The 12,654-nt window shown below is 44.1% G+C and overlaps 1 protein-coding gene across 2 annotated transcripts in view; it reads right to left on the minus strand.

Moving 5' to 3' along the window:
• Positions 1-12,654, minus strand: part of FBLN1 (fibulin 1) — an 87,917-nt gene that overhangs the window by 28,455 nt on the left and 46,808 nt on the right. Inside the window, exon 15 of one of the 2 annotated variants that reach the window (XM_040439135.1) lies at positions 6,260-6,718. The exons of the other annotated variant lie outside the window; for it this stretch is intronic. Within the exon in view, the coding sequence (XP_040295069.1) occupies positions 6,367-6,718 (352 nt within the window). The 3' untranslated portion in view covers positions 6,260-6,366. Of the gene's footprint in view, positions 1-6,259; positions 6,719-12,654 lie in introns of those variants that run through there. 2 annotated transcript variants of the gene reach the window in all.

A 12,654-nucleotide genomic window follows, 5' to 3' on the forward strand; every position in this document is an offset into this window, starting at 1 on the left:
GACCCCTGCCGATCAGCTGTTTGAGAAGGCAGCGGCGCTGGCAGTAGCGCCGCGGCCTTCTCGCTGTTTACCGCAGGCCCAGTGACGTCACGACTAGTATCAACTGGCCTGGGCGGGGCTAAGCTCTGTTCACTTGAATGCCAGAGCCGCTGCCTTCTCAAACAGCTGATCGGCAGGGGTCCTGGGTGTGGGACCTCCGCTGATCAGATGCTGATGATCTATCCAGAGGATAGATCATCAGTTTAAAAAACTGCAGAACTCCTTTAATGTTATCAACCACAGTCAGTGCCTTCATAACATTGTCAGCCACTGTCTTACCTCATATAATATTTTCAACTATAGTCAGTGCTCCGATGATATTATCAGCCACAGCTATTGTCCCATAGTAATGTTAACTACAGACAGGACGCCAAAATGTTGTTAACCACTCTTAGTGCTCTCTTAGCATTGTCAGCCATGATCAGTAGCCCCATGATATTACCGACCACAGTCAGTGCTCCCATAATATTGTCAGCCATGGTCAGTGGAATTATAACACCATCATTTAAAGTCGATGTCCCCATAACATTATTAACCATTTACAGTGCCCCTATAACATTATCAGCCACTAACAATGTTGTACAATCTAAGGCCTAATTCAGACTGCAGTAATTTCCATCTGTGCTATCTAGACTGCATTCACATGGCACATGAACTCATTAAAGTAAATGGTGCAGTTAATACTTCGGTTGTCTGTTTCTGTCCAAAGACTCATTCATTGAAGTGACACACCCTGACCCCCCTTTTAAAGAACTCTGACAATGATAGGACGCTAGAAAAATCTTTAGTCTCATTAGTGGTCTAGTTAAAGTAATGAGGTGACTATGGCTGTGTTCTGCATGTGCATAGGAGCATTTAGGAGGAGCAACATTGCTTTACACTGCTACTTGCCAAGGGCGTACATACCTTACACTGCTGCCTGCCAAGGGAGTATATACCACAGAACCTGCTTGTGCAGCATTTAGGGGGCCCTTGAAGAGAGGATGTCCAGCCATGGTTGGTCCAATCTCCTTGCTATTGGGTGGCATTGTTAGCATGCAAGTTAGAGGGTTAACCCAAGGGTTTTGGAAGAAGCCATCAACACTGCACCCTTCTGTCCTGGGTGTCAGAATCTGGCATTAAAATGGGGGCTATTTTGATCTTTACTATGGAGCCCATATCTTCTATATATGCTGGCTGCACTGAATAACAGAGTTAATTTTGTGTGTCACGCTGGTAGGAATCCATGGAGGTAATATTCTTATTGTTAAGAACATTCTGGAGGATTTATCAAAACTGGTGCAAAGGTGGAGCCGTTTCCCATGGCAAACAATCAGATTTCAGCTCTTGGGTCCTTGGAAAATAAAAGCAGTCACCTCATTGGTTGCTAAGGCTGACCACAACACTATTGTCTTGTATCTGTGTTTCAAATGGTCCCCTGACCAGCTTAGCTCTTTCCATAACTTCAGTAGACCCTTTGCCCTCCATTAGTAGGGCTTTCAGAGGCAGGCCCCACTCATCAGACATTAAAGCCTGGAAAAGTCCCAAATTTTTCGAATAATGAAAAATTCTCCTTAGCTGTTTCTTAGTTCTTCCTTTTTTCTTAGACAGTTAAGTGACAATCAAAATGGCAATGAATGTGAAGATCTCTGGACCCATGTGAGGTACAGGGCTGGTTCTAGATTTGTTAGAAAGATATTATCATGTACTTTATATCTGATTTTCATTTTTTACTTTATTCATGGCATAAAGCTCTTTTATAATCACTAAACTTCCCACACGACTGAAGAAAATTACCTCATAAATATTCAGTGATATACCCTCTGCTACCGAAATTGGCAGAACTGCAGTTGAATGAAAACCTGTACACTCTTATGACATGTCTGTTTTAGCAATTACAAGCATTTCCCATGTAATACCAATTCTGAAGCGTCTATTCTTATGACGCTATGATGTGCCATTCTTTTATCATTCCTGTTATAAATGAATTACTAGCAGTTTGCAATAAAGGTCCAGCTGGATGTTACCAGTTGGGTGTGTGTCCTTACACAGTCTGACACTGACAGCACTGATTGGACAGTGTCAGGCTGCACATTGACACATCCCCAATTAGTAACTCTCAGCTGGAACTTTGTTGCAAAAAGCTAGTTATCTGAGTGATCTCCTGAGTATAGGGAGTAGAAATTGGTAATGCCATCCCTCTTCCCCATACCGAATCTTTGTTTGCCGGCAGCATATCTTCATTACACAGCAGGATTTGGTGCCTGCAAACTTAGATTTTTAAACTTGTTGTAAGATTTACAGTACAGACCAAAAGTTTGGACACACCTTCTCATTCAAAGAGTTTTCTTTATTTTCATGACTATGAAGGCATCAAAACTATGAATTAACACATGTGGAATTATATACATAACAAACAAGTGTGAAACAACTGAAAATATGTCATATTCTAGGTTCTTCAAAGTAGCCACCTTTTGCTTTGATTACTGCTTTGCACACTCTTGGCATTCTCTTGATGAGCTTCAAGAGGTAGTCCCCTGAAATGGTCTTCCAACAGTCTTGAAGGAGTTACCAGAGATGCTTAGCACTTGTTAGCCCTTTTGCCTTCACTCTGCGGTCCAGCTCACCCCAAACCATCTCGATTGGGTTCAGGTCAGGTGACTGTGGAAGCCAGGTCATCTGGCGCAGCACCCCATCACTCTCCTTCATGGTCAAATAGCCCTTACTTTCAAAGTTTTCCCAATTTTTCGGCTGACTGACTGACCTTCATTTCTTAAAGTAATGATGCCCACTCGTTTTTCTTTACTTAGCTGCTTTTTTCTTGCCATAATACAAATCCTAACAGTCTATTCAGTAGGACTATCAGCTGTGTATCCACCTGACTTCTCCTCAACGCAACTGATGGTCCCAACCCCATTTATAAGGCAAGAAATCCCACTTATTAAACCTGACAGGGCACACCTGTGAAGTGAAAACCATTTCCGGGGACTATCTCTTGAAGCTCATCAAGAGAATGCCAAGAGTGTGCAAAGCAGTAATCAAAGCAAAAGGTGGCTACTTTGAAGACCTAGAATATGACATATTTTCAGTTGTTTCACACTTGTTTGTTATGTATATAATTCCACATGTGTTAATTCATAGTTTTGATGCCTTCAGTGTGAATCTACAATTTTCATAGTCATGAAAATAAAGAAAACTCTTTGAATGAGAAGGTGTGTCCAAACTTTTGGTCTGTACTGTATATTGCCCAATCGTTCATCGGGTAATCAGCAGCAGTATTACACTGCCAGATCATCGCTAACAAGCTTTATTACAAACGCGATCATCTGGCAGACATTCTGTCTGTCTAATCAGCAGCCTCTAAGCCACGATAAGACTTGAGTTAGGCCTCATGCACACGAACGTTGTTTTGGTCTGCATCCGAGCCGCAGTTTTGGCGGTTCGGATGCGGACCCATTCACTTCAATGGGGCTGCAAAAGATGCGGACAGCACTCCGTGTGCTGTCCACATCCGTTGCTTCGTTCCTTGGTCCGCAAAAAAAATATAACCTGTCCTATTCTTGTCCGTTTTGCGGACAAGAATAGGCAGTTATATTAATGGCTGTCCGTGCCGTTCCGCAAATTGCAGAACGCACGCGGACTCCATCCGTGTTTTGCGGATCCGCAATTTGCGGACCGTAAAACACACAACGGTCATGTGCATGTAGCCTTATCTTGAGTGTTCATAAAATCAGAGATTAGAGATAAGGAACTGTCAGCTGAGCTGCCTGATAGAACAGAAAATTCAGAGCCTGCTACTAGAGAATCTCAGTGCTGTATAGAGAAATTGTTTAATAAGGACCAATTGAAAAAATGATTTTTAGCTCAAAATAGGTAAAATGCAATAATAAAAAAAATTGCCTCTAAAGGTGTACATAGCTTTTAAAGGCGTTGCCCTACCATTTATTAGGATAGGTCATCAATATCTGATTAGCGGGGGTCCAACACCCGGCGACCCTGCCGATCAGCTGGTTGAACAGGAGACGGAGCGCCATACGAGTGCTGCTTCCTCTTCACTACACTGCACGTGGTCTTGGAAGCTACGGTAGTGCAGTGTAATGAGTACTTGTAATTACACAATGCCACCACTCCAGAGGAGAAAACGCGTAGTGTAGCGAGGAGGAAGCAGCGCTTGCATGGAGTGTCACCACCTCTTCAGATAGATGATCAGCGGGGGTGTAGGTTAGACCCTGCTCAGCATTGGACGGGAGCTCCTTGAGCCCACTAGAGGGAATTATTCTCTGCGCCCAACCCCCATATCATCAATAAAGTCTAATAGGTTATGATTCAAAGAAATAGACTCTAGTGGCAATTTATTGTCTCTAAAGACAGCTCCAAAAGTTATTTTTTTCCTGGACCATTGAGGACTGTATGGAGATCTACCGTAACTGCAGAAGTTCTAATAAGAGAAGTTACTGGTGAATTTCATCCCTGCCTGCTTAGATTTCATGATGATATCACAATTGGCGATGTGGATGGGATGTGTCCTGCTGCAGTCAGTACTGACTGCCATTCTGCATGTATTAAATGCCACGGTGTGTGATGGAAACATATCCACATGACAGTTAGAGCTCCATCTTCCCATCCCTTAATGCTCAGCAAGACACCTTACACTTAATGTTCCTGTCACATGTACTCTCTTCTTAAAGGGAAATGGATGCTTGCTGTATGTTACAGGCAGGGGCGTAGCTATAGGGGGTGCAGAGGTAGCAGTCGCTACCGGGCCCAGGAGCCTGAGGGGGCCCAAAGAGCCTTGTGTCACATAAGAAGACACCAGTATTATAGAAAGTGCTTGATCGTCACATCTCTGGCTGGAGGGAAGGGGTTAGGTCGAGAATTTGGCATGGGGGGGGTGCCATTTGAATTTTTGCCTCAGGCAGCAGGAAGGCTATGTGCTCCCCTACCCCTGGCCACAGAGCACTGAGGGAAGGGGGGCCCAAGCTGAACTCTTGCACCAGGGCCCATGAGCCTTTAGCTACGCCCCTGGTTACAGGCCCCACTATGGGATCAGAGCCCGGGACCACCAGACGAACCTCTGGTGGGCCAGTCCGACACTGCCCCTGCTAGTCGTTCATGGAGTTTCTGCCATGAGTATAAATGGTGGTAAACCCTCATTAGTACCTCAATAAATGTTCTTCATCGCCACTATTATCTCCTCTTTGGACAATCTTTATGGAAACCTGGCAGGAAGTGTTTAATTTTCCTGCAGTGCCACCAGAGGCAAAACTGAGCATTCCACACAGTGCCTATTCAAGTCAGTGGGTTGTCTGACAAACAACCCACCTCCAGAGTGAGCTAGACCTCTAGGAGAACCCATCACCTCCCCGGAAATGTCTGTTTTAGTAAATACTTGTATCGCCAAAAGAATAACATTTCTAGATAATTTTTCCTCAGGGTTATAGTATTCCTCTGTTATTCTTCCTAGAAATATATGGATAAGTTGACAACGGTTTGATAGGTCATTCCCCTTATTAACACACTGTCTCCACACACTGACAAATTTAGAGATGAGCGAAGCTAAGAAAAATCGTTTTAATACTGTAGGGAGAATTGTCTCTGTACAGTATTAGAATGTATGGGCTCCGATGAGCCCAAAGTAAGTTATTTACGAAGTCGCGCGGTAATTGATTATTACAGTGAAAACCGGCTCGAAACCGAAGCCAAGTTCAGTTCCAAATTTTGAAGTGGTTTTTCACTGTAATAATCCATTACCGAAGTTATTCAACGAAGTCTTGCGCGACTTCTTAAATAACTAACTTCTGCTCATTGGAGCCCATACATTCTAATACTGTACAGAGATGAATCAATGCCAACATTATTCGGGTTTAGCCACACTTACAGGTTCTTTGATACTGTTTTTGAAAAACCAAAATCAGAAGAGGATAAAAAAAGAAAATGTATTAAGGAATGATACCAGTTCTCCACTTTGAATCCAGTCTTTGTTTTTGGTTTCAAAAACTGCATCAAAAACCTTTGTGTGTGGCTGCACCCTTTGAACAGTGTCACTGTGTTCACACTCTGTTGATAAATTGGAATAATAATGATGAATTGCCAATGTATTCATCCATTTCCAGGAGGAATAACCAAAGAACAGTTCAATACAGAGTTCTAAGATCCATCACATGACTTCTTTAAACCAGATGCATGCAACCAATGTATTATGACATGGAAACTTTACATATTCTCAAACCACAAGAACAACCGCATGCAACAAAATCAACTTTATTCAATCTAAGAACAAGTAAGAAATAAGAAAAAAATAAAATAAAAATACAATAATGAGGATGAGCCCCAGAGCGGACATTTACTTCAAAGCTCTGCAGTGACAAAAACATTTAGTTTGGCTATGAACGTGTTCAAGGTCCCATGTCGAATGAGATTCATCTGGATAGTTAGGAGGAAGTCCTGGGGCTCTGTAATAGGCTGCTGGAGGGCCACCAGGCCACTGTGGGAGTTCACGTTTTTGGTAACGAAATAACCCTTCTCGTTCCCGCTGGTAATGACCAATTGAATGTTATCGCCAGGGACAGCATGGGATGGGCCCATACGGAAAATGTCGGTGGGGACTGGGATGTTGGTGGGGAATGATAGGTGGTGATAGGTAATTCTCAGGGGCAGGCTCTGGCACTCATTGTCAAAACAAGGCAAGCGCTCGCAGCGGCTGCAAGAAAAGTGAGAGACAAGACAAGAGAAGAATTAGTGCGCGTGAAGCAAGCCTGTCAGCAGAGCAGGAGAGACAACGAACAAGGGTGCAGTAACCAGCTGGACAGGTATGTTATAGGGCAGCTCAAGCCATTGGGATACTTTTTTACTCAGACGCCACTTTTAACATCATTTTACAGGTGAAATGTCCAAAAAGTCCTGTGTAAAAAATAAACCTTCTACTAATTCTCTAGTCACATCTAGAGCAGTGTTCAGAGTTCTGGTAACTACTACTTCTAGTCTGTGAACTATACAGACGATGAGCCAGCAGAGGGCAGCAGTGAGATTCCAGGTCATGTAACTCATGGACTAAAGGTCCCTTTACTTGGGATGATGTACAAGCAGATTGTTGGGAAGGAAGCGTTCCTTCCCGGCAATCTGCTGATCGCTAGCGGAGGAGACCAGAGTGTGCGTTTCGCTCGTTCATCGGGTAATCGGCAGTGCATTTAAACCGCCAGATCATCGCCAACAAGCGTTACTATGAACGTTCGTTAGCAATGATCTGTTCGATTCTTGGCCCGTGTAAAGGGCCCTGAACTAAAAGGCAGCAGAATTCTTGGAAAGCTTTTGATGTGAATGGAGTAGAAGATATAAATAGGACTCAAATTCATTCTAGTGAGAAGTGAATCAATTCGTATGAATCCAATTACTTCTGAACACATTTTCCATGTGTGAGGGACTGTCCCTCGCAGATGATTCCCCACTCTGCCAGCAGACTAACATGGCCACACATCTCCAAGGCCATGATAATCTCACCCATGCGCTGTTACTGCAAGTAGTAGTGCATGCGCAAATGATATGCCTACAAGACAAATCAGTGATTGTTCGCACGCTGGTAAAATTTGTTGCAAATTTGCTGTTTCAGATTCGTAGGCCTATCATCGCAGTAACGGCACATGCGCGACATTATCATGATCTCAGGAGATGTGAGGCCATGATAATCTGCTGGCTGAGGCAGCATCCAGAGCTGTGGGGACACTCCTTCACAAGATTAAATCAATTCGCTCATTCACTACCTAAAACGGCAATGCCCACAACTTGTGCAAATGTGTATAATACTGCAGATCGGGCCCTTTCACTTGAAGGGCTGATCTGCAGTACTAAACATGGCCAATCACATATGGACATTGATGTTCCTAGTGGAGAGGGAAACACTAATATTATATACTGATAGACCATCAATTTAAAATCTCAGAAAATGCCTATTAGACCTAAGTAATCTGAGATTGGTTGCTATGGACATTCTGCCTGACAGGGTATCCCTAGTAACCATTCTGCCCAATCTGACGCAGCTGCTCAGGCCACAGCTGGATTCGTACCATGCTGGCAGAGTAGGGTATAAACAGTTAGGCTGGTTTCACGCAGGCATTGCGGGAAAAGATGCGGGTGCGTTGCGGCAACATGCACGATTTTTCCACGCGAGTGCAAAATATTGTAATGCGTTTTGCACGCACGTGAGAAAAATCGGCATGTTTGGTACCCAAACCCGAACTTCTTCACAGAAGTTCAGGTTTGGGTTAGGTGTTGTGTAGATTTTATTATTTTCCCTTTTAACATGGTTATAAGGGAAAATAATAGCATTCTTAATACAGAATGCATAGAACAATAGGGCTGGAGGGGTTAAAAAAAACAAACAATTTAACTCACCCTAATCCACTTGTTCGCACAGCCCGGCTTCTCTTCTGTCTTCTTCTTTGAGGAAAAGGACCTTTGATGACGTCACTGCTTATCACATGGTCCATCACACGATCTTTACCATGGTGATGGATCATGTGATGGACCATGTGATGAGCGCAGTGACGTCATAAAAGGTCCTTTTCCTGTGCACAGCAAAGATGAAGACAGAAGAGAAGCCGGGCTGCGCGAACAAGTGGATTAAGGTGAGTAAAATTTTATTTTATTTTTTTAACCCCTCCAGCCCTATTATACTATGCATTCTGTATTAAGAATGCTATTATGATCCTTATAACCATGTTATAAGGGAAAATAATAATGATCGGGTCCGCATCCCGATCGTCTCCTAGCAACCGTGCGTGAAAATCGCACCGCATCCGCACTTGCTTGCGGATGCTTGCGATTTTCACACAGCCCCATTCACTTCTATGGGGCCTGCGTTGCGTGAAAAACACACAATATAGAGCATGCTGCGATTTTCACCCAACGCATAAGTGATGCATGAAAATCACCGCTCATGTGCACAGCCCCATAGAAATGAATGGATCAGGATTCACTGTGGGTGCAATGCGTTCACCTCACGCATTGCACCCGCGCGGAAATCTCGCCCATGTGAAAGGGGCCTTAGGCATTAGTAATGCCATGACATCCCTTTCACAGCCTGCATTATCAGATTTTTCTTTAAAAAAAAATTGTCTGGAGGCAATAAGTGACCCTTCCATCATGAACATGAGATGTTTCTGCAGTTATATCAGTGGAGCTGGGTGTTAAAAAGTATTCCAGAAAGATGGCTTGGCAGGTCAGCTGACCTAGGAAACTGGATGTAAAGCATCTATAGGATAATACTGTGCATTCGGAAAGTCTTCAGGCCATTTCACTTTTTTCACATTTTGTTATGTTGCTGCATCGAGAGCTTCAGAGGAACTGATTACAAGAATGTGAGGAACTCCCGAGGTGTGCAAACCATGTGGCATCATACCCAAGAAGACTGGAGGCTGCCAATGGTGCTGCAACTAAGTCCCGAGTAAAGGGTCTGAACACTTAATGCAAGGTTTTAGTTTTTCTTTTTTAATGAAGTGCAAACATTTCAAAAATTTTGTTTTCATTTTCTCATCATTGGGTATTTATTTATTTTTTATCTTATTTTAGTACAAGGCCTCAACATAAAATGTGAAAAAGATTAAATGGTCTGAAGATTTTCCAAATGCACTATATATATATATATATATATATATATATATATATATATATGCAGCTCCATCAACACGTAAACTACAAACCACATAAAACACATAAAAGCAGACGGGCATGGTCCTAGCTATAAGCAAGATGATGTAAAGCTCTCTTTAGTTCTATATAGCCACCTATATGACCTTATAGTCATTTATAAGACATAAACTTTAGTTTCAAGTTGACATATTCTGCTCTTCCTGGGACCTGTCAACAATGTAAAGCCACCAGCAAACCTGCTCCAACAGTCAAACATTCTTGCATTATCTCTGCCCCTTCCTGCCTATGACATGCATGCTGCTGAGCGGGCACAGTCTGCAGCCTCTCATGTGCCTTAGACCTACTGCACATCAGTATCTCTCCAGCGTCCTGCTCACAATTTTTGTAATAATTTATATAACTATAAAATCTGATTAGATGGGATCTATTCACACCTATCTATGGGATGCCTGGACAAAGTCTTGTGAGACGTACTTAACAAAGCTAATGACTGCAGACAGTGATTTCTACATCTAAGATGGTAGACAGAAGCTGCTCTGACAAGCAGGTCATAAGTGGCATGAGGGGGCAATAGAGGAACCCTGTGGGCAAGGTCAGGAGGTGGTGAGAATGTTTTAATTTCTCTCCTGGAGTTTATCTTTAAAATGGTTTTCTGAGATTCCTTAGGATCGGTCATCAGTATCTGATCAGTGGGGGTCCGACACACAGGGACCACTGCCGATTAGCTGTTTTGAGAAGGCACTGGCGCTTTAGTGAGGGCGCGACCTCCTCTCAGCTTACCAAGCACATCACCATACACTGTACAGCAGCTGTGTTTGGTATCGCAGCTCAACCCCATTCACTTCTATCGGGTGGAGCTGCTCCTAGGCCACGCAACACATGAACGTGTCGTCACTCAGCCTAGGAAAAGCGAAAAGAAGGATGTGGTGGTCAGGATCGGTGGGATTCCAGGGCGTCGGACTCCCACTGATCTGATACTGATAGGTCATCAGTTAGAAACTCTTGAAAAAAAAACTTTAAAGGGAACCTGTCACCGGGATTTTGGGTATAGCTCTCTGTCCCCATAGCTCTCTGTGCTTTCATTGTGTACCGATTTGATACATATGCAAATTAACATAAAAGAGTCATATCTTACTTGTGTGACCAGAGAAGAGTTATATTTTCAAGCTCTGACTCATCTCAGCTTAATTTGCATATGTATCAAATCCATTTTTTTACACAATAAAAGTACACAGAGCTATGGCGACTGGGTATTGCGGATGTGCTAGCGGCCATCTAGCAACCCATGTCTTCAGCTCTATACACAAAATCCTGGGGACAGGTTCCCTTTAAGATTAATCCAGAGCTGGATAAATATTGTGTAGGAAAAATTATCAATTATAGGGTGTTGTTTTCTCTTTTATATTGAATAATTTCTGCAAGTGTTCAAGCTTCTTCAGTGGCACTCAAATAGGTTTCTGCAATTGCCTAGTAACAGGTATCACTGATGGTGGGTGTCAACTCCAGATCTAACAATATGGACCAGATAGGCCTGTGGTTTGTATTGACATGACCATCAGCACTTCTATGCAGCATTGTCCTCACCTATATAATCACACTAGCTGAAGGACCCGGCTTTGCACAGGTATATTTAATCTATTTCATTTAATGTTTGTGTGTGTCGTTAAAAGATATCAACAGTATCCACTATAACAGTGACATCCACAGCCCCACACCCCTTAACACTGATCCCTCCCCCACAGTGCCCCGTCCCCTTAAAATGGGACCTCCATAGCAGCCCACCCCCTTAAATTTGACCTTTACAGCAGCCTGCCCCTTTAACATTGAGTTCCACATCACTCCACCCGCTTGACAGTGACCTCCACAGGGGCGCGCCCCTTTAACAGTGACCTCTACAGAACCCGCCCCTTAACACTAACCATAGGTTACAGTCCCCTTAACTGACCTTTACCATTCCCGGCCCTTTTAACAGAGACCTCCACAGCGACTGCCCCTTTAAGAGTGACTGCCACAGTACCCCGCTCCTTTAACAGTGACCTCCACTGTACCCCACCCCCTTAACAGAGACCTTTACAGCACTCCGCCCCTTAACAGTGACCTCCATAGGGGACCGTCCTTTTAACTGTGACCTCCACTATTCCCTGGCCCCTTAACAGAGACCTCCACAGTGCCTGCCCCTTTAACATTGGCCTCCACAGCGGCTGCTTCTTTATTAGTGACCTCCACAGTATCCCATCTCCTTAACAGTGATTTCCACAACACCCCGCCCCCTTAACAGTGGCCTTTACAGCAATCTGCCCCTTATCACTGACCACCATAGCGGACCGTCCCCTTAACTGTGACCTCCACAGCAGCCTGCCCCTTGGGTAGCCAGAGGTCCAGTTTTAGGCCAGACAGTCTGGTTTTCAGACTCCCTATCCTCCGTCCGATTCAGGGCCTGGACAGATGCAGTAATGTCCCTTTGAAAAGCTCACACTCAGACAGCAGCACTGTGCTATCTGAGAGTGAGCTGCAGGGAGAAAGTCACCCTCCCTCCCACCCCTGCAGCTGGCAGAAGTTTATTTTTACCTTCATTTTTTCATTCCCTGTTGGCTGCGCAGTTGGAGCAGGCGTGGCCTAACCGGGGGTTGGCGGGACCTGGGGGCTTTAAGTCCGCCCCCTTTAAGTCCACCCTCTGAACTGTGACCTCCACAGCACTCTGCTCCCTTAACAGTGTCATCCACAGCGCCCTGCTCCCTTAGGGCTCACCTACAGCAGTGAAGAGAAATGGCTGGGTTGTTATGGAAACCTGGTGTAAAACTGTGTGTATGTGGAGACTAAGGACCTGCGAGCTTCTATTGGCTGATAAGGAACATGTGAACATGTGTATGGCAGTTGGGATATGAAGAGAAAGACCTGCAGGCTTCTGATGTGCCATATTAGAATTTTTTGGGAATATCTCAGGAACGGTACATGCTAGAGACCTGAGACCCAGTCTAAAACCTTCCCGGA

Source organism: Bufo bufo, chromosome 1 (assembly GCF_905171765.1).
Source record: "Bufo bufo chromosome 1, aBufBuf1.1, whole genome shotgun sequence".
Classification (NCBI taxonomy): domain Eukaryota; kingdom Metazoa; phylum Chordata; class Amphibia; order Anura; family Bufonidae; genus Bufo; species Bufo bufo.